This window comes from Cutaneotrichosporon oleaginosum (assembly GCF_008065305.1).
Source record: "Cutaneotrichosporon oleaginosum strain ATCC 20508 chromosome Unknown ATCC20508_contig04, whole genome shotgun sequence".
Lineage (NCBI taxonomy): Eukaryota > Fungi > Basidiomycota > Tremellomycetes > Trichosporonales > Trichosporonaceae > Cutaneotrichosporon > Cutaneotrichosporon oleaginosum.
Window position 1 is genome coordinate 1 of NW_027072173.1, and position 24,940 is coordinate 24,940.

At 59.7% G+C, this 24,940-nt stretch overlaps 10 protein-coding genes across 10 annotated transcripts; 5 read left to right on the forward strand and 5 right to left on the reverse strand.

The window, feature by feature from the left end:
• Positions 1 to 5,813: 5,813 nt before the first annotated feature.
• COLE_04460 (uncharacterized protein) lies at positions 5,814 to 7,701 on the forward strand (the record flags this gene model as incomplete). The annotated part of the gene is made up of 5 exons (XM_018424311.2): positions 5,814 to 5,869; positions 5,969 to 6,163; positions 6,353 to 6,669; positions 6,809 to 7,083; positions 7,240 to 7,701. 5 exons carry the CDS (start codon positions 5,814 to 5,816, stop codon positions 7,699 to 7,701), a joined length of 1,305 nt encoding a protein of 434 aa, XP_018275876.1.
• Positions 7,702 to 8,349: 648 nt separating this feature from the next.
• On the forward strand, positions 8,350 to 9,933 carry COLE_04461 (uncharacterized protein; the record flags this gene model as incomplete). The annotated part of the gene is made up of 3 exons (XM_018424312.2): positions 8,350 to 8,555; positions 8,710 to 9,572; positions 9,620 to 9,933. 3 exons carry the CDS (start codon positions 8,350 to 8,352, stop codon positions 9,931 to 9,933), a joined length of 1,383 nt encoding a protein of 460 aa, XP_018275877.1.
• A 198-nt stretch (positions 9,934 to 10,131) lies between these two features.
• On the reverse strand, positions 10,132 to 13,633 carry COLE_04462 (uncharacterized protein; the record flags this gene model as incomplete). The annotated part of the gene is made up of 6 exons (XM_018424313.2): positions 10,132 to 12,495; positions 12,537 to 12,634; positions 12,679 to 12,816; positions 13,022 to 13,151; positions 13,212 to 13,299; positions 13,551 to 13,633. The coding sequence occupies 6 exons, from the start codon at positions 13,631 to 13,633 to the stop codon at positions 10,132 to 10,134; spliced, it is 2,901 nt and encodes a 966-aa protein (XP_018275878.1).
• Positions 13,634 to 14,604: 971 nt separating this feature from the next.
• On the reverse strand, positions 14,605 to 16,312 carry COLE_04463 (uncharacterized protein; the record flags this gene model as incomplete). Its single annotated transcript, XM_018420063.2, has 3 exons — positions 14,605 to 14,858; positions 15,088 to 15,666; positions 16,150 to 16,312. 3 exons carry the CDS (start codon positions 16,310 to 16,312, stop codon positions 14,605 to 14,607), a joined length of 996 nt encoding a protein of 331 aa, XP_018275879.2.
• A 1,915-nt stretch (positions 16,313 to 18,227) lies between these two features.
• Positions 18,228 to 18,476, forward strand: COLE_04464 (uncharacterized protein; the record flags this gene model as incomplete). The annotated part of the gene is made up of 1 exon (XM_018424314.2): positions 18,228 to 18,476. The coding sequence occupies one exon, from the start codon at positions 18,228 to 18,230 to the stop codon at positions 18,474 to 18,476; it is 249 nt and encodes an 82-aa protein (XP_018275880.1).
• Positions 18,477 to 18,643: 167 nt separating this feature from the next.
• On the forward strand, positions 18,644 to 18,937 carry COLE_04465 (uncharacterized protein; the record flags this gene model as incomplete). Its single annotated transcript, XM_018424315.2, has 1 exon — positions 18,644 to 18,937. The coding sequence occupies one exon, from the start codon at positions 18,644 to 18,646 to the stop codon at positions 18,935 to 18,937; it is 294 nt and encodes a 97-aa protein (XP_018275881.1).
• Positions 18,938 to 19,256: 319 nt separating this feature from the next.
• On the reverse strand, positions 19,257 to 19,421 carry COLE_04466 (uncharacterized protein; the record flags this gene model as incomplete). The annotated part of the gene is made up of 1 exon (XM_018424316.2): positions 19,257 to 19,421. The coding sequence occupies one exon, from the start codon at positions 19,419 to 19,421 to the stop codon at positions 19,257 to 19,259; it is 165 nt and encodes a 54-aa protein (XP_018275882.2).
• A 492-nt stretch (positions 19,422 to 19,913) lies between these two features.
• Positions 19,914 to 22,100, reverse strand: COLE_04467 (uncharacterized protein; the record flags this gene model as incomplete). Its single annotated transcript, XM_018424317.2, has 1 exon — positions 19,914 to 22,100. One exon carries the CDS (start codon positions 22,098 to 22,100, stop codon positions 19,914 to 19,916), a length of 2,187 nt encoding a protein of 728 aa, XP_018275883.1.
• An 802-nt stretch (positions 22,101 to 22,902) lies between these two features.
• Positions 22,903 to 23,157, reverse strand: COLE_04468 (uncharacterized protein; the record flags this gene model as incomplete). Its single annotated transcript, XM_018424318.2, has 1 exon — positions 22,903 to 23,157. One exon carries the CDS (start codon positions 23,155 to 23,157, stop codon positions 22,903 to 22,905), a length of 255 nt encoding a protein of 84 aa, XP_018275884.1.
• Positions 23,158 to 24,225: 1,068 nt separating this feature from the next.
• On the forward strand, positions 24,226 to 24,930 carry COLE_04469 (uncharacterized protein; the record flags this gene model as incomplete). Its single annotated transcript, XM_018424319.2, has 3 exons — positions 24,226 to 24,388; positions 24,432 to 24,618; positions 24,675 to 24,930. The coding sequence occupies 3 exons, from the start codon at positions 24,226 to 24,228 to the stop codon at positions 24,928 to 24,930; spliced, it is 606 nt and encodes a 201-aa protein (XP_018275885.2).
• Positions 24,931 to 24,940: the final 10 nt, after the last annotated feature.

A 24,940-nucleotide genomic window follows, 5' to 3' on the forward strand; every position in this document is an offset into this window, starting at 1 on the left:
CTCGAGCATCCCCACGCAGATGTCGGGCGTGCTCTGCTTCTCCCCGGCACCCGTGATCATGCCGTCGCACACCACCCAGAGAAGCTTGCGCTGGTCCGGGTAGCTGGTACCGGCGATCGAGTCGAGAGTGTTGCGGATACCTTCCTCGCCTTCCGAGTAACACGTCACCAGGCACACGCAGAACAATTCGGCGCCGATGCGATCTAGACTCATGACTGGAGCCGGAGCGGCGACGGGAGCCTGTCCCTTGCGGCCGGGCTGAGCCCACGGAGCCGTACCAGTCTGGTTGTGCACCGAGACGTTGGCGCCCTCGGGCATGACAGTGGGGGCGATACCGGTCCCGCGCGAGAGCGTCTTCTTCTCGATGAGTCTGTGTGAGATGAACCAGGAGAAGATGATGGCCATGAAGAAGCGGACCAACACGACGCCAAGAATGACGATGAGCGACGCGTAGAGGAAAAGCGCAGCAACGAAACATCCCGGAGTTGTCTTGTCGATTTTGCCAGCGAGGTAGCGCGTCGTCAGGCACTTGATCGCAGCCCGGGTGTCTGGGTTGTTGTAGAACTGCTTTGTCACGTCCTTGCCCGACGATGACTGGACGTCAATGGCGCGGCGAATGATGCCATCAATGGGGTCGCCCGGGATGGGCTGTGGGTTGGCGCGCATGTAGGGGTTCATGTTGAGCACCCAACCATCAATGACGATGTAATTTGTGCTGTTGACGACCTGTGCCCAGGAATAGCCTTCGTACTGCGACTCGTTCCTGAGCGCATACTGGTTAAGCGAGTTGGCATTGAGCTGACCGAGCAGACATTCGTTAGCCTCCTTGGCTTTCGCGTTGCAGATGTCGGGCGCGGCGTATCTAAAATTGGTTGCGGTGCAGTCTGGGTAGTCGGCTGCAGAACGGGTGAAGAAGGGGGTAATGTCCTGTCCCCTCATTTGGTTTGAAAGTTCGTAGAAGTTGACATTGCCAAAGGGTTTGGACTCGTTAATGTTGAAGGCCCAGCCAGCGATGGACAGTGTAGCTAGGAGTCAGCGCGCGTGTTTCCAGTTTCCAGCAGGTGCGTCACGTCAGTTGCGGCCGGCGTAGTCGTGGGCCAAGACCGAGCTACAGGGCCCAGACCAGGGATGGCATATGCCGGCCCCAATGCATTGCTGGCATCGCATTGCTGGCATCGCATCGCTGGCATCGCATCGCTGGCATCGCTTGCCTTGTGAAGCGAAGCGCCTGAGACTTCTGCAGAGACGAGCGTACTCACAGTCACGGGAGCCTAAAAGTTGGTAGCCAGCGCCATTGCTGCCGCCTGGACACAATGCGCTCTGCAAGCCCATGGTCGCGAAACCGACGATACCTCCCATAACAATGGCGATGAAGCATAGCGTAATCTTCTCTCGCCATGCTTGCCTCGAGTTTGCCTCGGTGATACCCATCATCTTGAGCAAGGGGGAAGGCGCCCAAAAGGTGACGATCAAGGACGTGACGGTCCACCAGTCGAGTTTGGACCCGGACGCATGAGCGGCAGAGTCTTCCTGTCCTGTTGGGTTGATGAGGGGCTCGGGCGCAACGTGTCGCTCGGGCCTCGTGAGCGTCTTGGAGCGCTTGACGGTGCCGCCGCCGCCTCGGCCAATGGTGCCTCCGCCGCCGCCCATGCCCATGCCACCACCACCACCGCCTGAGGAGTTGCCTCCTGTGACACGGATGGTAGGGCGACGCGTCGGCATGGGGCCACCCTGAGAGTAAGGCAGCGGCCCGTCGTCGTAGCGTTTCATGCCGTTGCCGTCGATGAAGTGCGGATGAGAGATGTGAGGTCGGTAGGTGTAGAAAATGTGTGAGAGGTGAAGAAGGTTATGCGGGGATGAAAGGAGGTTGGGAGGGGGAGATGGACATGAGCAGCTCTTTGGCTGTTGACCGAAGTTTCGAATTTAGATGTGGAAGGTTAAGGCGTCAAGGCGAGTCGAGATGTGGAAGAGTGTGATGGGGGAGAGGAATGAGTGATCGGGGGGTGGGAGGAGAGTGGGTGTGGGCGTGGGTGATGCGGATGGAGAATGCGTCAAGCGGAGGAAAAGGCGTCAAGAGAGCGTGTGTAATGTGTGTGGACGTGAATTGAGCGATAGCGAGGTGCACTGAGAGATGAGTGATGACGGAGGGAGGGGGGGGGGGGGGAGGTCGAGGGAGGTCGAGATGGAGGAGGAGGAGGAGGAGGAGGAGGAGGAGGAGTGGACGAGAGAGAGAGAGAGAGAGCAAGTCAGATGGAGAAGAAGAAGAGGAGGAGGGAGAGTGAGAGATTGTATCGACGAGATGAGGAGAGGACGACGAGGATTGAGGATTGAGAGAAGATTGAGGAGAGAGAGTGGTGCAGAGTGGAGGATGAACGTGGCCTTTGGGTCAGAGGTTTCAACTGTAGGCCTCCAGTCCAAGGGTTCCAAGGGCTCCAAGGGTTCCAAGGGTTCCCTCCTCACCCGCGACACCAAATTAAGGGCCTCTCAGCCGCCCACCCATGCCACCCAAGGGGATGGCACCAGGGTTTCGGCACGCGGCACGCGGCACGCGGCACCGCGACCTTTGCGCTCAGAGCGCGTCGTGCATCAAGATCTTTGACTGCCTCGGAGATACAAGAACTATTTAGGTGCGTGAGGGGGGAGCGATCGCGCGTCGAGGCATGCAAACAAAGCGTGTAAGCGAGAATACGCGTGGATGTGTGTGGTGTGTGGTGTGTGTGCGGAAACTGTACAGCAGAGATTAGAAATTTCGAAATCATAACGAGGAGAGTGAATTGAAGGGTTTGATCGACCATTCCTCATGTGCATCATATCATGTGCAACGCGGGATGCCCAGCTCCCTCAACTCCCACCCATCCTCCCATCTCGCCCCAGTTGTCGCCCTGTACACCTCTCTCTCTCTCTCACTCTAGACTTTGTCTGGCCCATGACCATATGACCATGCCGATGTGGCCGATGATGCACATGCCAAACTTGATAAAGGGCGTGCGGTTGGGTTTGGAGCTTTGGAACTTTGCGATTGTACGATTGTGCAACTCTGAAGGCCCGCTTCAACCCAACTTGGCCCGGTATAAAGAGGCCCGAGCGTCTGTGGCGTTGACGCCGAACCACTTGCGGCTGGCGACCAGCGGGTCATGGCTGACGGGATGTTGAATTGGGATCGCCGGCCCGCCGGAGCCATGTAATGTAGAATTGATCAGAGATCAGAGAGGGAGATGGTGGAAAATGAGCATGCGGCCATGCGGGATGCTTGCTTCATGCTTTACTAGAACGTGAGAGTGGAAACGGAGAGTTGGGCCAGTCGGGTCGGTGGCGTGCACATTCCCTGGAACTCGTCCTGGGCGCAGGACATGTCCTCGGCCGTTTGAGTCTGATCTCACAGTTACTTGAGACTTGGCGCGCGTCGTCGTGTCTTTGCTGAATGCTACGAGGTGGTGTGCACTTCCGGACATCGTCGCATGATCGGGAATGCCCAGAGTCTTGGTGTCTGCTCGGGCCCTCCCACCTCACTTTCCAACCTCCGCCACCTCCCCCACCTCCGCCATCCTCCATGATCCATGATCCATGAGATCCATACCCTTCGCCGATCACAACTACTTATACTTCCAGGCACAAGATAGGCAGCGTGCGCGTGCGACGCGTACGGCATCCCGCCCAGTCCGCTTTCCGATCTCCAAGCCTCAGCCCCACCGCGCCGTGGCCGCCTTGCATGCCCACCATACACCACAGCCAGCGGAGACAGCGGAGCGGCGGACTCTGAACTCGACCAAGATAAGATTTCGGGCCCTCCCTTGCCCCGATTCCTGGCCCTTGGCATGGCCCTTGTGCCCCATGTGCCAGTGACCAGCCAAGAGATCACGAGATGCTGTGTCTGGTACATCCGGCTTGGTGTGCTACGTCGTCCCGCATTCAGCGCCGAATTGTCGCAACAACGGACTCCCACAACGTTACTCGAGCATCCGAGTCAAATGGTACACACAAACAAACAACAGCTATCAACAATGAGCATCCTTCGTACATGTAGGGCGGCGCCCTGCACGATGCACCAATCGTGCACGCCGGGCTTGTGCGGCGGGCCGATGTCCGTCCGTGGAAGCCACTGCGTGCGCGGAAAGCACGGCGGCACGTAAGGATCGAACCATTCGCCGCCGTAGTCGAGCCGGTCGTCGATGGGCGGCCGGGGGCCTGGGAGCGTACTGCTAATGTTGAGGTTAATGAAGGGGCGAGTTTGAGGGTGTTGATGGATGGATGGGTATATGTTTGTTAGATGATGATCGAGGTGTGAGTGTAGAGGAAGAGAGACATCAATAAATACCATGCCAGACGCCGGCCATGTCCCCCTCCGCCCCCCGCCGCCCATCACCTGAAAGGACGTACTCGAGTCGTCTTGACGGATGCAGGTGCAGACTGGCAACCCGCCGTCACCTCGCCCCCCGCCCCCGCCACAGCAATCGCTCCCGCGTACACGCACATGCACTGACCCTGTCACGACTTACGTGCTCAAGTGGAGCGCGCGCGCCGTCTTCTGCGACACTCACGCCTCCGATTGTCGGAGAAGAATGCGTGGCTACAATCAGCTAATCAGGGCGCACCGGCGCACCAGCACACACTTTTTCCACTGCAGCGACCTCAACTTTGAGGCCTTCCTTGGCCTTCCAGCCCCCGAACAGACAGTTGCGCTCGTCAACATGCGAAGCGCATGGACAAGCCTCGAAGCAGTTGTAGGCGAGGTACCTATCCTCATGCTCTCCTCTCTCTCGCCCCGTGCCACCGCTCACCCCAGGCGGCCATCCAAGCGTGGTCTCGCGTCTGACGAGGCGCCAATCCTGCCCCCCCCCCCCCCCCCCCTCAGTGCGCGACGTCATGTCTCTGTCGCCAACCAGTCTGCAGCAGCAGGCCCGACTCGCTGGCATGAGGTGCCCATTGCTCAAGGTGCACCCTCAGCGAGATCTATGACCGTGCTGACATGCGATACACTCTCGCTCCACCACCTTTGTCGGCTGGCTGCTCCTGCAACCCCCGTTGCAGTGCGCACCCGTCGCTCGCCCTTAGATATAATCAAAGGCTGACGTTCTCGAACCACGCATTGTGGCTGCTGTTGTGGCGAGCGACTACACCCAGTCGGGGGAGATACACGTCGATGAAATGAAGCCGACAAGATGGATCCATCGTCACACAACACATTTACTGCAGATAGAGCTCTTCCTCGCAAGGAAGAGCCTCCGAGTTGCACACACACATTGCTTGAGTTACCTCTGCGATCCCTACACACCCCGAGCGAGTCCCACCCATATCACGGGTGCTACAGCACACGCCTCGTATCGATCACACTCGTACGTAGGGAGGGAGTGGGCAGAGCGAGGAGTTGATCGGAACTGTCAGGCGCTGCGCCGTACGAAAGGCAGAACCGGGGAGTGTGATGGCCCCCACCGGGAGAAGATCTAGCTCAAGTAGAACTGCTATTAGGGCTGAACAGCCCAATTATTAACACCTTTCGGTGTACAGGTCAAAGCGTTCAGATCGGGCCATCGATTATAGGAAGCCAATATCAATAGTAGGTGGCGTCTCACATGTTGACTCATCAGGTCTCAATTAATGATGTGCTTCGTGCTTCGTAACCTTTCGATGATCTCTCGTCGGGATTCGAACGCGCACCAGCGCGACTACGGATAATTCGCAATACCTATTGGGCGCAGGCAGTGCAATGATATGATACTATTAGCGGGATCAAATATGGTCGCCTGAATGCTCATGCTGTCGTCGTCATCATCACCGCAGTCCTCCTCGCCAAACCATCTTCCACATCATCCACCATGTCCCGCCTTCCCCCGCTCGTCATCGACAATGGCACGGGTTACACCAAGATGGGGTAGGTTGTATCCTGCGTGCAGAGCTGCACTGGGTGCTGCCTCGGACAGCAACACTCAGCTTCCAGCTGCAGTCGGACTCGCAGGCCAACTGACACCAGCTTCGCCGGTAACTCGGAGCCCTCGTTCGTGTTCCCGACCGTAATCGCGACTAAGGACGCTGCTTCTACCTCGAGTAGCTCGACGGGGCGTCGCCCTGCTCCGCCAGTCGCGGCTAAGCCCGGTCATCTCGCGAGCAAGCGCGGCATCGAGGACCTTGACTTCTTCATCGGCGACGAAGCTGTGGCCAACTCGAAGTGAGTAGGAGTGTGGGACCAGCCGAGCTTTAGTGAGGGCTTTGCAAAAGGAAGGACGGGTTTGCTGCGGAATAACGGCTCTCATAGCCTTCACAGCTCTCACCGTCTTAGAGCGGCGGAGTTCATGAGCTCAGACCTCCTGCACCCGCGAATAACCGTCAGCATTGCTGTGCACCGGGCTGACCCCAGGACCTACTCGCTTCACTACCCCATTCGTCACGGCATGATCAACAACTGGGACCAGATGGAGCGATTCTGGGAGCAGAGCATCTTCAAATACCTCCGCGCTGAACCCGAGGACCACTATGTGCTGCTCACCGAGCCACCGCTCAATCCGCCCGAGAACCGCGAGAACACTGCCGAGATCATGTTCGAGTCGTTCAATGTCGCAGGTCTTTACATTGCGGTACAGGCTGTATTGGCGCTCGCAGCGTCGTGGACGAGCTCCAAAGTTACCGAGCGCACGCTGACCGGTGTGGTCATCGACTCGGGAGATGGTGTTACCCGTGAGTGAGGCTAGCGGGCAGGAATGAGGCGGACAGGCAGCCACAGACACAGCCGACCTCTACGCGTCGTCTGGCTCAGCCGGCGCACCTGGCCAGCTGCCCGTCCCCCTTTGCGTCACCGCGCCCTCGCTGACCCCAGACACTATCCCCGTGGCTGAAGGCTATGTCATCGGCTCGTCGATCAAGCACGTCCCCATTGCTGGTCGCGACATCACCTCCTTCGTCCAGCAGCTCCTCCGTGACCGTGGAGAGTCGGCACAGATCCCTCCAGAGGACCAGCTCCGTGTGGCCGAGAAGATCAAGGAGGATTACACCTACGTGTGCCAGGACATTGTGAAGGAGTTCAGAAAGTACGACGCCGACCCATACAAGTATTTCGCGCGGTTTTCTGGCGAACACTCTGTGACTGGAAGGGTGAGTGCAGCAGAGGTCGAGGCCAGCGGATGGAGAGGCGGCAGGCCGCAGGTGGCAGGTGACAGATTATATGCCAGCTCTCAGGTCCACTTTCCAGTGGAGAAGCGGTCCCGCTCATGGCGCCTTGTGCCGCATCATTTCTATGGCTAACTCCAGAAATACGAGCTTGACGTCGGCTATGAGCGCTTCCTGGCCCCCGAGATCTTCTTCAATCCCGAGATTTACTCGTCCGACTTCCTCACGCCCCTTCCCGAGGTGGTCGACACCGTGATTCAGACGTCGCCTATCGACGTCCGCCGCGGACTGTACAAGAACATTGTTCTCTCTGGCGGTTCGACAATGTACAAGGACTTTGGCCGGCGTCTGCAGAAGGATCTCAAGACAATTGTGGACTCCCGCATCTCCCTCTCCGAGGACCGCTCGGGCAACCTGATGCGCTCGTCAGGCGTCGAGGTGAATGTGATCTCGCACAAGCGCCAGCGCTATGCGGTGTGGTACGGTGGCAGTCTTATGGCGTCTCTTCCTGAATTCTACAATGTGTCGCACTCGCGCGCCGACTACGAAGAGTACGGCCCTAGCCTCGTGCGCCGTTTCTCGGTCTTCGGCAGTGCGTCGTAGGCTGTAGGTGGGGTATCATATCATACCACATAAGAGGCCGCGTGGGGCTACTAGAGTCGAGGAGTTGTAGGAAGATGAATGCGTGCGATTGGACGTGTGGTGAAGCGGGCGGGTGGGTATCGCGGACGTCACGGGTGTCGCGCTGGCGCCGATGGTGGATCGGCCCAGGGATCATGACGATGACGTCGGGCGATCACTCGGGCGGCTATATGAGCGCCGTGTCCACACCTCATCCCATCTTGGCCTCTCCTATTGCTCTTTCTTGACCGACCAGACCATTTGCGCTCACACCACCTCGCGCTCTGCTCACTCGCACTACTACTTTGCGATCGCAGCGCACACGACACGACGAGACAAGCAGACCACGCCCATCACTAGCCGCGACAAGACCCCGATCACTCCCCTGCCGTCTCGGCCCAACGCCCGCCTCATATTCACTCCGCGCCCGTCCCGAGCCCGCCCCGTTCAGCACGCGCGTTCAGCACCATCTTCGTTCCTCAACGCCCTCTTTCCATCGTAGTTGTACTCCTCAGCCTCCTCCTTTGAATCATCCTCGCGCACCCCTCAACCTTTCAGCTGGTCTTCTTCTCACCTCACCTTTGCACCTCACCTCAGCCTCTTTACCGCCCCTCCTCTCGCCTCGCCCTCATGGCGCCCGTGGACAAACACCCAACCTTCCAAATCCGGCACCGCCGCCGATCTTCCTCTGTCGCTGATTCGACAGCCGCAGATCTCGCGGCCCGTCGGCCGCGTCGGCTAAGCAGCGGGGCGCGCCGAGCCCCGCCTGGAGTACTGGAGAAAGCGTTGGAGCGTCCGCAGCTCGTAGTAGGGGCGGTGTGCGCGGGAGTGTTCCTGTAAGTGTGGTGACTGACTGTGGATTTCGGTGTGGCATCATCGGGGCGAGGGAGACCATGTTGGAATGACATCGCGCTTTGCCCGACTCTCACCTCCTTCATCTCGTCCTCCGAGGCTTTCGCGCCGATCGTGAGTAGTACACGCTGACTCCAGTCTGGGTTGCGCCATCGCCGTTGCGTGCGATACCGCAGTCCCTACCTCTGAGCTGCACCACGTTCACAACCACGCGCCGCTCCGCGCAGCCTATTTTGCGCGCAAGTCGAATGCGATCAACGTCCTCTTCGTCAAGCGCGCGTGGGCTTGGACAGCGGGCATCTACCTCCTGCACCTCTCCACGTCTCCTGGCGCGCCAAAGGTCCCCTCCGCCGCCGCCTCAGTCGGCAGAGTCAACCCCGCACTGCACTCACTGCACACGGCGCCGCGGCGGTCGCGAGGCCAGCGCCTCGCAGCCCTTGTCCTCGCCTCGCTCGCGTGGATCCTCTTCACGGCATGGTGCTTTGGCGCGGGTCTCGGCGACCGGATCATCGCCATGTCCGGCGGCACCTGTGCCATTCCCCTTCCAAAGGGTATCGACGTCGGCGCCCTCGAACACCTCCTCCCCGACGGACACACGACCATGATCCTCCACGCGCCCGACCAAGCCCCCGAGCACGTCTACCTGCCCCTGCATGACGAGTTCTGCGGCACCACGCCGCTTGCGCCGCACACCCACCCGCGCCTCTTCGCGCTGCTCGACGGCCCGCTCCAGAGACCGCGGTGGAGCGGTGGCTTCGACATCTCGGGCCACGCCTTCCTTCTCACCCTCGGCGCGATCGTGCTCGCGGCAGAGGTCGCGCCGAGCTGGCGCGCGGCACTCGCCGAGCGCCGCGGGCAGAAGGCGCCTGTACGTGGGCCGCGGGGACTGGTACATGCGTTCTCGACGGTCGCGGGCAGCGCTCTCATTGGCCTCTGGGTGTGGATGCTGCTTATGACCGCGCTCTACTTCCACAACCTCAAGGAGAAGTTGGCTGGGCTGGGTGAGTTCCCCGTGCACCTCTTTCAGCCGCATTGTTGCTCACATCAGGCCTCGGCCTCCTCGCCGCCGTCATCGTCAACCTCTCGATCCCCGGCCAGTCGGCGCCCGTCATCGAGTTCAAAGTGCGCGGCGCTCCGCGCCGGCCACGCGCATCGCCAATGTCTCCTGCCGACGAGCACGCGCCCGTCTTCTCCCACTCTAGATCCGAGAGCAGCGACGACGCACCCCCTCTCTCGCCCACGCCTGTCAGATCTCCCGGGCCCACCGTTAGACGGCTCGACGCTGTCGCAGCGCTCGAGGACCAGGCGCAGAGAGTACCCATCATCCGTGAGCCGATCCCGGAGAAGCTGCATCAGGAGTAGGTTGGAAGCGGATCTGGCGGACAGGCGGACGGACGGACGCTCTTGGCCATTCTTGCTTCTCATTGCGTCTTCAGAAGGTGATTTAGTCCCCACTCCATGGCACTGCCAACATCCCCGCGGAAACCATACCATAAATACTAGCATGTATACCGAAATCAAGATCTAGGTCTATTCGTCGAGAGCGCCCACCCAGCCTGCTCAAAACAGGCTTGCCTGCTGTTGCTGTTGCTGCTGCCCGCCAAACATGTTCTGCCCTGCGAACGGCGAGCCAGCACCAAACGGGCCACTGGCTGCAATGCCAGCGCCGGGCATTCCGCCCGCCCCGCGGAACGGGTTGCTGCCCGTGTTCTGGCGCTGCAGCTGCGCGCCCTGCACCTGGTTCTGGCCTTGTGTGTGTTGCGCCGCTAGCTGCTGCCCGAAGCTGCTTGTCGGCTGGAAGCCTGTCGGCTGTGCGGTGATCCCGAAGGGGAAGCCGGTCGACTGGGCGCTGAGACCGGTGGGCGACTGCGCAAGGCCCTGTTGTCCGATGCCGAAACCGGGCGACTGCGCAGGCCCGCCTGAAAAAGGCGACTGGGCCCCCTGGCCCGAGGCACCTGGTGATGCCACGCCCGTACCAGAGCCCGAGCCGAAGGGGAAGCCTGTGGCCTGTGAGCTGATACCGTTCGCGCTCGCGCTCCCTCCAGGCTCCGGAATGGGTGGGAGGCTTTGCTCGAGCTGCGCGCCAAAACTCGAGGTGGGCTTGAACGGCTTCACAGAGCTGCCGCCCACGCCGGTGCGCTGGGGCTGGAGGAAGCCGCCAGAGGTGTTCGAGGACGGATTCGAGTCGCTGACAGAGAGTGAGTTGAACTGGGAGAAGAAGTCACCCTGTGGCTGCTTGTCCAGCGCAAAGGCGCTTGCGATGTCGCCCATTGCCGAGCCCGACTTTGTTGGCGCTGAAGAGGAAGAGGAAAGGGGGTCGAAGTCCCACGGGTCCTTCTGCTGCTGCTGCTGCTGCTGCTGCTGCTGTTGTTGGAACTGCTGCTGACCGGCCTGTTGCTGCGGGTTGAGGCCGCCTGCGGCCGCAAACTGGGCCTGGAAGCGCTGCTGAGCAATCTCGTTCATGCTCGGCTGGTGGGGCATGGGCGGCGGCGGCTGTGGGATGCCGCCAGGCGGCGCGAAGGGGTTGTTTGAGCCCGTCTTCTGCGCTGTGAGAGGTTTGGGCGAGTCTGTCCTCGCGCCGCCACTCATGATGTTGGGTGTTGAGCCCGGCCGGTTGTCTACCGTCGAGTGGGGCTGGCCAAACGGCGAGGACGGCTGCGTGAACGCACCCGACATGCCGCCTGATCCGAGACCGCCCATGCCGCCGCCGGTGTTGCTCATCCCCATACCGTTCATACCGCTCATACCACCCATGCCGCCCATGCCCATCATGCCCGTTGACTGTGGCATGAGTGACTGCCGGAACGGGTTGGAGCCTGTCGCTTGTGGTTGCAGGAAGCCAGTCGGTTGGGGCTGGAGGGAGGAGGGGAAGGGGTTGTTCTGGTTTGGTTGTGCGAGCAGCGACGACTGTTTGCCGTCGCCGCTCATCTGGCCAAACGGTTGCGAGTTGGACGCGAGCGGGAACGTCGACTGCCGCTGAGGCGTGTGCTGCTGGAAGATGGCGGACCCGCCGCCAGTGTGTGAGGGCTGGAGGAAACCGGTCGATTGAGGCTGAAGGAAGCCGCTTTGCTGCTGTTGTGGCTGCTGCATGAAACCCTGCGAGTTGGGGAAGCCCGTCATCTGTGGCACCATAAAGCCAGTCTGCTGGGGGAACATGGTGCTCTGGCGGAATGGGTTGACCATGCCCGTCATTTGCATCTGCATGGGCATCTGGCCGCCCATGCCTCCCATACCGCCCATGCCTATCCCACCCATAGACCCGATCGTCGACATCGAACCCATTGGCCCCATTTGACCCATGGGCATCTGGCCGAACTGGTTCATCCCCATGCTGCCGCCCGCGTTCAGCGAGTTCATCGAGCTGCTTCCCGCCAGCGAGGACTGGCCATTGGCCTGGTCGCTCTCAATCGAGTCCAGGAAGTCTTGAATCTTGGCTTGCGCATTCGCGACGGGCGGTGGTGGGGCGGCTGTCGACGCCGCCTTACTGCTCTCGGCGGCCTTCTCGTCCTTCTTCTCTTCCTTCTTGGCAGTCGCTGCGGACGACTTATCTCCTGCACGCCCCTCCACGACTCCCAGGCTTTTCTTGTACTCCATTCGGTTTTGCTCAAAGTTCGGGTCGTTGAGGTACTCTTCAAGCGCCTTAACGAGCGATGTTGGTGCGTGTTTCAAGTTCGGTACTGGGACATTGACAATGTTGTTCAGCCTCCGCGCAATCGCAAGGTAGTCAACAATCTTATCCGTCTGCTTGATGAACGACTTGTAGATGTCAAACGAGTCGGTCGCGTCCACCTTGGACATTTCAAAATAGTGCTCGAGAATGTTGCACACGCCCTCGTTGCCTGCTTGGAATAGCACTAGTAAATCCTTGATGAGCATGCGGAAGGCGAGAACGGTATTCTCGTCGCGCAGGTCATCATCGTAGAACTGATGTTAGGCTCACTGCCCGTCTAAACCGGTCAACTCACGGTGCATCGGATCAGTGCGTCCAGGATGCGCTGCACCTGCTTGACCTCGCGCAACAAGCCCTTGTCGACGGGGAGGTGGCGCAGCCGTCGTGCCTTGGCTAGACGTCAGCGAGTCGCCCACCTCGACGTGCGTGCGACTCACCGTTCGCGCCCAAACCCGTGCTCCGACGATTGCTCTCGGTCTGAAGATAAACGAGGTCGTGACGCAAATCGCGGAACGCGCGAATCCGGCTGTCCAGATAATACGCATATGCGCTGAGGTTGCTGGGAGGATGGTAGCCTGTTGAGTCAGCATGGCGTCATGGACCACGCCCCACTCCACTCCTGAGGCTGGGACTGCTCTCTAGACTTGAGCGAGACAGATGTTGTGCGGCGGGTTCCTGCACCGGCGATCGTGCCGGCCGCCACTGCCGCGGCCGGCGACCACTCTGGGGGCAGGGTGGGGCGCTTCTCTGCCTCAATCCACTCGGACCAGGTCAACTTACCCGCTCCGTCATTCATGCCCTGGACGTTGCGGAGCCGCAGAGTATCGGACCGCGCGAGGTGACCGAGAAGCTGCTCGCTCGCGCCCGAGCGCATCATCTGGTGCAGCGTGATGAGCGCCTTGAAGACGACCTAGGGTTAGCAGGGGGAGGAGAAGCAGCTCGGGCCGGCGGGGTGCGAGGCAGCACGCACCACTGGGTTGGAGTCGCGCAAGCGTTGCGACAACGCGCGCGTAATGTCGTTCAAGGCATTATCGTCGAATGTTGCGGCAATGAGTGCGCTGGGGTCAGCTGTGCGTGCACGGCTGTGATGGAAGACATGGGGAGGGGTGGTGATGGGCCTGAGGACGGCAGGCGGCGTTGCTTCAGTGCATGGGGCTGGGCAGTGTCCAGTGAGCCGAGGGCATTAACACTGCCCTCCTACCACCGAAAGCCGTCCGACGACGCACTCGCTATTTGTGCCACGCACGCCCATCCCATGCGCAGATTCGCCCAGCTCGCTTCACCTCCGACGCCCTCTCCGAGTACTCACTCCAAGTACTTGGCCTTGGGCGGGGCATTCTTGGGCTTGCACGCGAGCTTGACGATCTTGTCATAGTCCTGGCGTGGAGCCATCGTGTATCGCTGGAGATGAGGGTTGGGGGTGAGGGGTGAGGAGGTGGAGGAGGATGAGGGCGAGGGCGAGTGGTGAGGGGAAGGGTATGGGTGCGAAAGAGGTCGGCTCTTTCACTCGTTCAGGTCGCTCGCTCTCTGTCGCCGAGAGGAGGAGATGATGGGCGCCGGCGTCGACGGTGGAGAGAGATTCAGTTGCGAGTGTGGAGATCTAGATGGAGGACGGATTGATAATGCGAGGCGCGAGATGGTGAAACAGCCGTGATGGAGCCATGTGCCGACGTACCGAGGAAGGTGTCGTCGACTGGAGATGCACCTTGTGGCATGACGGGCACCGGCCTTGCCTCAGGGGCGAGATGGACGCACGGCTCGGGGCCACCAATCAGATATTTGCATCCGCTCTCAGCCATCGGCCATCGGCAACACGTCCGTCTCTAATCTCCTCTCATCCTTCTCGCTCTGGGCTCTCTCTCTGCAAATGCCCATACAGCCCACGTCGCCCCTCACATCGCTCCACTTTTCCCACTGATCCCACTCGACTTGGACTGACTCGGCGCTCATCTCTCCGCTATATTATAGAACCACTACTGATTGTACATTTCTAACTATCTGCACATGACACAGCATCATCATCTACACCTCGTCCCCAAAAAAAAACTACCACATATCCCTGTTGAACGCCCTCACGCGCACGCCTCTACTTCTACTCCCCGCAGTTGTCGGGCCGGTCGCCCGCGACTGGCTTCTTCTACACTACTCGTTCCACGACAGATTCCTCGGTCCAGGCAGTCGTGGACACCGCGCAGGCAAGTGTGGCGACAGTGCGCCCCACGTGCAGTAGTCTCGTCGGCGGGACAACCACTCGACAAGCCAGTCGATCGCGTAATTTGGGACACCGTGGCTCCAGTGGTCTGGGAGCGTTAGCGCCGTCTCTGCCTGCTGTCCAGCTGAAAGCTGTGCTCGCCACCTCAATACTACTCACAGAGCCACCACTCGACAACGGGGATGCGCAGCACGCCGTTGTGCCACTTCCACCAGTGAGTCGCGTACGCAACACGGACGTCCGGGTTCATGATGATGCGAGGTGGCCTTTCACGCGAGGGATACAGGCGGTGCAAATCGTACGAGAACAAGAAGCACTCGGAGTGGTCGCAAGCATCAATCCCCGACTCGCGGAACTTGAGTGGTAATGTGAGCGCTGGCGACATGCGGCTGTTGGGGTAGGTCGCTGCTGTCAGCGTCTGATACTCGCGGGCATTGCGGGGCCCGCCGGGCCCCGGGCGCCGGTCGCCGGTCGCCGCCAATAAACATGTCCGCACGCTTCGGCCCATGCCATGCGAAAGACGGCACCTCCGAGGTCGAAGCGAGGCTATATATCCCCGACCCCTCGCTCCTCAACAAACGCTACTAACCATTGTCAAGCATCTTCCATCCGCGTTTGTGCAACCGGCCTGCACGCTCTTCGGCTGTCGGCTGGTAAAGGTAAGGCCGCGCAGGGAACGCAACAATGCCGTTCCAGCACGCCGAGACTTCAAAGGGACGGTTGTTGCGAATACGCTCAATAGACGGCTCGTCCTTGACGTACGGCCAGAAGATACGGAGTGGCACTCCACAAATGTCGCGCGCCACCCACGTGTCGTACAAGCCTGAGATGGCGAAGTCCATGCCGCAAGCAAGGTCGTACGCATCCTCGCCTTCCTCGCCATCGAGGCTCGTTCCGAGGAGGCGGATGGCCGCGTCCCAAGTGAACACTACGTCATTGAGGAACAAGACTTTGGTGTACGAGTCGTAATCAGGGAGGCGGATGTTCTCGTCTGGGCTTTGAAGAGGCTCCAGCGCACGGTTCCGTGCCGTCGCAAGTAGACTGATGCGCTCGGGACTAGTGCTGTATGGCCACCAACGCTCAGTCACTTCGGAAACGATGCGATGCGCCACGCCGGCGGCGGTGAGTTGGTCGCCAAACTCGGCCAGCAACTGTGGAGTGGCATCGACCGAGTTTGACTCGTAGATTGAGACGAAGGTACGCTCGGGCCCCACTATAGCGTTAGTATCTGCGTTCCATCGGGAGGGTGAAACACGAAAACAACCCAGAGAAACGTCGTGAATGAACCTCAAGGGAATGGAGGGCGCCAAGATGCAGCGCTCAAGCCATTCCTTTGATTGCGTCCGTGTTGGCAGGCCAGAGCTTGGCAGCTGACACGCAGGCATGCGCGTGGGCGCGCGCATGCATGCAGCATGCACCCTTGCACGCGGCGCAAGTACCGACGACCACGCCCAAGCCCGAGCCCAGGTTTAGCGTCGCCACCGCCACTGTCATTGCCATCGCGAGGACGAGAAGAACAACGCGATGGTTGACCGGGGTTGCGGGAGGATCGAGTTCTGGTCAAGGTTGGGGGGGGGCGGTGCCGGACCAAAGTTGCCCGTGCTCTCTGCCCGCTCGGCACTGCCCCCCTTCCCTTACCCCCCCGAATTCTTCATACATCCCATCCCGACCCGAGGAGCCAACAGTCGATACTCACAATGCTTTGCAGTGCGAAGAACCTCACGGGTCCAACGAGGAATGAGGCGCTCGTTGTTGTATAGGTTTGCGGCGATAAAGTAGCGAGGGGCGTCCTCGGGAGGGGCGAGGGTGGGGAGGACGGATGGGCGGGGCGTGAGGCCAAGGGAGAGCCAGTAAGCCATGAGTGCGGTACACGCGAAGAGGGCGGTGAGGTGGGTTGCTGATCTGCGTCGTGGCACGTCAAGTTTAGGGGCGCGCCAGGCGCGTAGCGCGCCGACTGCGAGTTTTGCCCAACTGACTGCGACCCATGCTGCGAGGGCGCCTGCGAGTGGGAGGAAGGCGTGAATTGTGGTTGGGAATGGGAAAGCGACAAAGAGGCCAGTAAGAGCTCCAAAGAAGACGAGGGCTGGGAGGAGGAGAGCGGGGTCGCGGAGGCCTAGAGGGATTCGGCGGGGTGGTGGTTGAGCCTCAAAGCTGTCATCGCTTTCCCAGCTGGCTGCGGAGGGGACGGGTGATCGGGGAAGTGGAACATAGTCGGCTGGGCGTTGCCGCCGAAATGGCGGTGGGAGGGCTAGTAACCCCATGCGCGATGAGTTGTTTGTGATGATTGCGACGAGGTGAGGGGGGGGGGGAGAGTGGTGCTGGTGAGGAGAGAGGGGCGAAGAGTGTTAGAGGGAGATGGTGTGTTGTGGAAGAGATGGAAGGGTGGAAGGGTGATGAATTGGAGGTGGGTGCGGAACGCGTTGGGGAGGAATTGGGGGTGGGTTGCGCACGGAAGGGTGAATGAACGTGGTTGGGAGATTGATTTGGGGGTGGGCGATGGGGCGAGGAGTGAGAGGAGTGATAATAAGTAGGAGGAGGATGTGAGAGGATAAGATGAGGAGGAGGCGAAGAGGGAGGAGGGCGGGGAGGATTGAGGATTGAAGAGTGGGGAGGAGTGGGATGAGATCAAGTTGAGGCTCGAGGGATCCGAGGTAGGCGCGTGCGTTGAGAGTTGATGGGTTGGGGTTGGGGTGTGGAGGATGGAGGATGGAGAGGGAGAGAGTAGTAGAGAGGAGGTGTAGTGATGACAGTGAAGTGGTAGAAGTAAAAGTAGAAGAAGAAGAAGAAGCAGCAGACGAAGAGATGAAGAGAGAGAGAGAGAGAGAGACGGAGAGAGGGAGAGGATGAACGTGTTCGAGCGCGCAACAGTGTGCTTGCAATGGTGATGATGAGCGTTTGAGAGGTCCAATGATCCAAGGAGGGCGAGGGGAGCGAGGGGAAAGGAGTCGAGTGGGTGAAATGCACAGCAACCTGTTAAGGGTAATCGAGCTGGACCGCTACTACACCCAGGGCGGGCGGGGGGGTGGGCCAGGACGAGAGGGATGACGGATGGATTAGGCTGAGACAGGGCCCGCCGCACTCATTCACGGCGCCGCCGCCTCTTGACTCGTTTCTCTGTCTCTCCTTGATCTTGGCAACCCGAACACGGACATATGCGGGTACAGCCGTGCCAGCGCAGCGCAGCGGCAAAGCGGTATTCCGGTTGGCGGCGGTACTTGCACCGCGGCAGGTACGAGGCGTATGTATAAGGGGGCTGCAGCCGAGATGTGTGCCTCGATCCGTCAAAGGTCTAGTCTGATGTCTCAGAATACCCCAGCTGCGTTTCTACATAGCATTTACACAGTAATAGTACTTGCTGCGCAGCAGATGCGATGAATGGATTGCATGCATGCATTGCATCAGTCTCCCTGCTGCTGCGTGTGAACCATGGGGTTTGCCCATAAGCCAATAGTAGACATCGGGTTCTGTTTTGGGCCAAGGGTATTTGGGCAATGTGTGTGTGATTAGGATAGAGAGTCTGGAAGTGTGACACGGTGGCGACAGGAACTGTTTGCACTGGGCCCCACTACCAGGAAGAGGTGCCTGTCTGTCCTGAACTGTGCTTGCAGCTTGCTGTGCTTGCTCTGCTCGTCTTTCGCCCGTCGCACTTGTCGCAAACTTGAATTCACTTGGCAACCCGGAATTTCTGGGGGGGCAGACTGGAGGACTGAAGGATCGTGTCGTTTCCCACCCCTCCCCTCGCCCGGACGCCACAGCACGTGTCCGTCCAGCGTCATGGTCTGCGCCTTGGATCCCTTTGGACCTTTGGCATCCCCCGTGACTTGGCACAACTCGCTGCCCGCCAGTGTCGTCATGCTTTCTCTCCTTGTGCCAGGCTCCACTGCCCTACTGCCCCGCGCTCCACCTCTGCACTCAAGACATATCGGCCGACGCCAACCATGTCGGATGCAATACGCACAAGTGCGAGATGGTACTGCAATTCCTATTCCGCCAACCGGGCGAGGCCTGGTGGAGCCTAGATAGAGCCTGGGGTCAAATGTGGAATGTGGAAACTTGCACCGCCCTCAATGTCCTGGCCTAATCCCATTTCCTAGTTTCCTATATTTGCCCAACTGACGCGTACCCGTTCGCCGATCAGGCCTCGTCCTCCTCGTCCTCCTCGTCCTCCTCGTGCATCAGCTCAAACACGGATGACACGGATACGCGACTGCGCGACGGATGCCGATCCTCCTAGCGATCCGAGCGCCGAGGGGGCTGCGGCCTGCGCCCCTCCCCTCCCCCCCATAGGCCCCCAGCTGGCAAGCCGGCCAGCCGGCCAAAAGCCCAACTCCGGCATCTGGGCATCCGACGGCGTTTGGATGTTATTCAACATGTCTCATGTCCTACTTTCTCCCGTAGCGCTCTCCGCTCTCCGTGTCTCTCTCTGTCTCATACTCTTGACTGATCCGTCGTCTGGTAACGGACAGATGACAGATGATACATGACAGATGATAGCTAACAGCTGACAGCTGACAGATGACAGCTGAAAGGCCAAGCCACGCCACATTGTGAAACATTCGCAAACTGACCAGCATGGCTGAAGGTTCTCCGAGATCTCAGATCTCGAGTTATTATAGCCTGCAGCTTGTGTTACAGCTCGTGTTACAGCTTGTGGTTGTCGAGAAAGCGATGCCCGCTATCCTTTTCCCTTTTCTTTCCGTTGGGATATGCTCTCTTCGGCGATACTCGTGCAACTCTTATTCATTTTCTCTTTCCGCATTGTTGTCTTTGGCCGCCCAATCTGCACCGCAATCCATGTGCCTTTCACTTACCTGGCCAGCACTCGCAGTGATTTCGCAGTACTCGCTCCGCAGCGCTCACAGCTCTCTCACAGCACTTCGCAGCACGCCCTCTGGCAATGAATGGCAATGGCAGTGGCAGCCGCAACACCAACACCAACACCAACACCAACACCAATGCCAATCGCATAATGGCATCATGACAGCCCTAAGCATAAGCGCAGTCATAACAGGATGCCATGATCACGGTAGTCACAGCTCCTTTTAGCCCCCCCCCCCCCCCCCACTCAGTATTCATTCTCATGCCGCCACCAAAATCCCACGTATCAACCGCTCCTCAAAACTTCCCTCAATCCACGACCCACCACCACGCTCAAAACATTGGTGACATTACACAGCCGATGACCGGCCAATACACTATTCCACAAGTCTAATCGGCTAACGAGGCTGAGTATGGGGATTGGGAGCAAAAAGCGAAAAGATATCACAGGCGAGAGAGTAAGGGGGGGAAAAAAAAACGTGACTGAGTGTTCGTGGATGTCGTCCGGGCGAATGTCGTCCGAATAGGGGAGGTGGTGATGCCGATGCACCAGTGTTTGGAATGTAGGTCGTTCAGGTGATTGGGGTGGGTGGTCGGTGTGGTCAATGGAGTGAGGAGATCATAGTTGGGGAACCGCAACAACTAGGTGCCGTCAAAGGTCACTTGCAGGTCCCCGAGCGTGGCAACAGCAACCAGCGCCGAGCCTCGCCCTTCAAACCCGTTCTGCACCTCGGAGACACTTGGGTGGCCCTTCTCAACCCACGCCCACGCCGCAGCGCCCGTGACCGAGTTCGGTGCAGTGATCTCGTCGGTTACATTCAGGCCGCCGAAAAACGTCGTCGAGTTGAGGTCGACCGGGCCCTGAATCACAATGCGCGAGCGACCCTGGTGTATCGGGTCGGGCACCTTTGGCACCTGGACGGGCGGCAGGCGGATCGCGCCCCACATGTTTTCCAGCGCAAACGGCCCGACATAGTTCGGGTGCATCGACACGTCGACCATGCCACTCTCGCTCGACACCCAGGCGCGCAGCGCCGTACTTGGAGGGTGGTGGAGGTACGCGACAAAGATGAAGCCCTCGTTGGTGCAGAATGTCGTATTGATCACGTGGTCCGGGCCGTCTTCACTCGCGTCCAGGTTCTTCATGCCAGGATACTTGGCTGATGTCGGCTCGACAATTTTGTCGACAAAAGCCCGTTCCGCTAATGGATTCAGGGAGCGGCGACGCGCGCTGTGTGGCATCGGGATCATGCTGGTGATCGTCGCGCTGTCGTCTCCTGGCCGTTCCGGGTCCGAGAGGATGACGTTGGCCAGAATCGTCCCACTCGTCGAGTTGATAGCCAGGTTCTCCGTGACATTGAACGTACCCTGCACCGTATTCTCGGCACCGACAATAGTGCAAGTCTTGCACGAAGCATAGTCGACAACGACACCACCACCTCTGCTGCCCGCGTGAATCCGCAGATCGCCGATCAACGCCACCTGCTGCAGGTTGCCGATGCGCGTTCCCATTTGCGCGAGCTCAAGACTTAGCCCTGGTAGATAGCCCACGGTGTCGTTCTTTGTGGCAAGCAGACTAGGGGGCATGCGAATGACGACGTGAAAAGCCGGAGTGTACATCGGGTTCAGCAGGAATGGGCCTTCAGCACCACCATCCGTTTCGACTGGCGTAAAGATGCCAACACCCGAGGAGCCATCTTCGCGCTGTAGATGGCACACACGCGCAACGTGTGCAAGCTCCTGGTCGGCCTGATAGCGCGCGAGAACGTCAATCTTCACCACGCCTTCCTCGCCGCCATGTATAACGCCGGATGGCGCATTGGAGCCGACGATCTCAACAGTGCCGGTTGCGGCAAGCCCGCGAGCCAGAACGTACAGGTTGTGGCTGAGAGCGGCCATCCCATCGACGTGAGCGCTGAGTGGGAACGAGTACGTCGAGATATAGTGAGCAAAGTGCGGCGAATTGACTGCGAGTTGTGTCAATGCGCTCGATTGGTTGAGTGGCGTGAACTGGTTGCACTGGGTCGCCTCCCCGTCTTCGGGGAACGGCCCGTCACGGTCCTCATGGTAGGAGATTGACAAGTCCGGTGTTGTTGGGTACGTCGTGTTCTGGCCCTTGCGGTTGTTTCTCCACGCGTCGCCTTTTCCACCATGAGACGGGCCCTTCTGGTTGGATAGTACGAGACCGGCAGCAAGTCCCACGGCGAGAACGATTCCGATGGCAAGGCACACGAACATCGCAATCCACAAGCGCCTATATTTGTGCCAGAGCCCCTTGGCCTCGGGCGAGATTGGAATGATAGAGCGGGGAGGTATAGGGATGCCGAGCCATCGCCGTGCTGGTCCGCGGGTCGCCGACCCTTCCCACAGCTTCGTGCCGCGTGCAGCAAGTAGAGTGTCCGACGAAGCGGGGGTCGAGACTGTGCGCGACCCACTACGAAGTGGAGTAAATCGGCGGCGTGTTGGTGTGGCGTTTGACTCAGTAGATGACCCTGAGGCCGAGGTCGAAGTCGAGCCTCGAGATGCGCGGCTAAATGTTCGCCCGAGCGGGGGTGCGCCGTACGCGGCGTGCTCAACTGGGTCTAGCTCCCGGCGTGCCGAGTACGGCGGCACGGGGTCGAAGGGCACGGTGAATGCGTCGCCGAAGGGCCCGCCGTAAGGATATGCGACAGGTGCGGCGGGGTTGATAGAATACGCATTTCCTGGATGAGCGGGGGCGTGTTCGAGCGTTTCGACATCAACGAGCTGGTCCTCGGGGACGGTGACGAGCGACGTCGTGCTCCCCCGGAAAAGACGTGGGTCCTTCTCTGGGTCGGGTGGAATAATCATGGTGAGAGAAGGCGAGAATCGGGGTGTTGTAGGTCGCGCAGAGGGAGGGGAGAGTATCGGTATATGTTGCTAAACGCTACAAAACGCGCATGTCGCGGTGAGGTCGGGGGCTCCTACTACGGAGAGGAACGTTGCTGAGAAAGTGGGGAGTCTGAAGGGAGGAGGGGGGGGGGGAGGCGCGAATGAGGGAACGATGGAAGGGGCCACGGTTGTGGCTGGAAGGAGATCGAGTAGGGCGGAGGTGCCGCTTCGAAAGTAAGGAAAGGTCGAGGGGCTGGGAGGACAGATAAGGAGAGGATACGGGTGGGTAGAGATAAAAAGAAGAGGGAGAGAGGAGGACGAAGAGAAAGGTCGAGGTAGCGAGTGGGATGAGTGCGATGGCGAGTACCGCCTTCTCGCCTCTTGCTAGGGTTTCGGCGCTTTGGGGCCTGAGTGGGAAAGAGCTTTGAGGAAGTGGTGCACGAGGTGAGCCCGTCGGGGGCTACGCATGCCTAATCTGGTTAAACCTTGTGGGCGATCAAGCCCAGCTAGGCGCGCCGGATGCACGAATCACGGAAGCATTTTGTTGGCGAATTCCGGCCAGTCCTTCGGCCTCACGCGCCTAGATCGCCTTTGAAGTGAAGCCCATGCATCATTTCTGGGAGCACTCGGTATGAACGTATGAATCCGACGCCTCCTCGCTCGAACTACATCGAGTGGGGCATTGAGGCACAATACACTTGCCGTCAGCCAATGCCTCGGGTGGTAGAGATCCATACTCACCCTTGGCACGCTCTACCTGAGTGCGAAATGCGTCATTGACTCAAAAAGCAGATCTGCAGCTGCAATTCACCTGGGGTATTGGGCTTTGATCGTCGGGCATGCCGTTACGCGGCAGGCGGCAGGGTGCCACCGATTGACCAATTGAACGCTCAGACACTGAAAAGCGGGCAAGGCACATCAAGCGAAGCAGACCGCCACACCAAAAGTGTAGTGCGTTTGCGGCTGTCGTAAGGAAGTAATCAATAGTCGTCGAGGCGGTCTTGGAGGCAAGATGGCAGTGTGGCGTTGTCGGCATGGTGTCGAGGTATGCCCCAGACTGACAGTGTGGCATGTGGCATGTTCTTCGTCATGGAATCGAAACCTGGTCATGGTCGGACGGAGTTGCCATGTGGGAAAGAGGCATGAGGGAGGTGTTAGACCGTTGGTCGATGCGTTAGTACGCTAGACCGAATCGCTCTCCGCTATAGACCGAGCTCGGTACCTCGTGCCTATTTACCCCGCATCCCCGCAAAAGTGAGGGGCAGATAAGCCTCGGTGTCTTCCGATCTCGATCCGATCGTCTGCGAGGTCAGATGACACTCTCTTCTCTTCTGGCTTCGAAGCCACTGCTGCCGGGGGCGAGTGCCTACGCGTCAGAACCATGTGACTAGCAGTGGCATCTGTAAGCGCACACGATAGCGCACGCGGCTGCTATCGTTTCTCGAGACACTACATCATGACCATCTCGGACATCTCGCGCTATCCCGACCCCGTCCACTCCGTGCGGCGCAAGCTGCGCATCGACGGCGAGCGCATGCAGGGCAAGTGGGACCTGGGGGACATGCAGATCGAGGGGAATGAAGGGGGCATTGTGGGTGGCCACGGGCGGGCGTGAGCGTCGCGTGCGGCGTGCATCGACGTGCACCACCGCCCACTCGCATCTGGGCCAGCCACGGCTGACCCCAGATCCCGACGCACCATCTGGGCTGGCTGCCCTCAATGCCTGCCGACGCGCCGATTGAGGACATCCGCGCCGCGTACGAGCGCGACGGCGTAGTCCACCTTCGGGGACTCTTGCCTGTTGAAGAGGTTATGGCTGTGCGGCGCAAGTTCTTCGAGAGCGTGGCCCACACCGGCGTGCTCAAGGAAGGAACAGACCCCGTCGAGGGTATCTACTCTGGTCTTGTGAGTCGCCACGAGCATCCCCCGCCCCCCCTCCCCCTCTCTCGGTTTCTCTCTCCGTTGCGCTCTCTCTCTCTCGCTCCCTTCCTTTGACTTGCCTCTTCTGTGTCCTAACCCCAGGACCGCCAGGACCCCTCGCTGGCGCGCGAGCACCGCCTCGAGTCAGACGACCTCCTTCTCAACCACCGCACCCAGGCCAACCATGAGAAGTACCTGTGCGACTTCGCGGACCACCCACTCATCATGGGAATGGCGGCACGCATCAAAAGTGGGTGGAAGAAGCCGTTCCGCTTCCGCATGCAGCTTCTGCGCACCAACATCCCACACGCGTACCGCTGCGCGACACGCGTGCACTATGATCAGATGTGAGTGGATGCTCGCTATAGCTGAGCAAGACTAACGAGGCAGGTACCTTCGTGGGATGGAGCCGGACGCGCTCACGGCATGGGTGCCGATCGGGGACATCTCGCCCGTCGGCGGCGGGCTCATGTATCTGGAGGACAGCGTCAAGCTCGGCGAGGAGATTGAGGATGGCTTCATCCAGTGGAACAAGGACCTGCCTGACGACGAACAGATTGATGCGTTCAACATCAACGTGAGTCCAGCGGGCAGACGAGGAGGTAGCCTTCCGCAGCGAATCGTTGACACCAGATGCTCCAGGGAGGCGGCCTCACCCGTGACTGCCGCGCGTTCGCGGAGCAGACGCGCCGTCGCTGGCTCATCGCTGATTACCGCGCCGGCGATGTCGTCTTCCATCACTGCTGCATGGTACACTGCAGTGCAAACAACGAGGACCCCGACGAGCGGATCCGCTTCGCGACCGACGTCCGCTTTGCCGACAAGGAGGCCAAGTTCGAAGACCGGTGGTGGTAGACCCACCCATTTATACAGTGGTAGATGGTCGTAGATTAATCAGA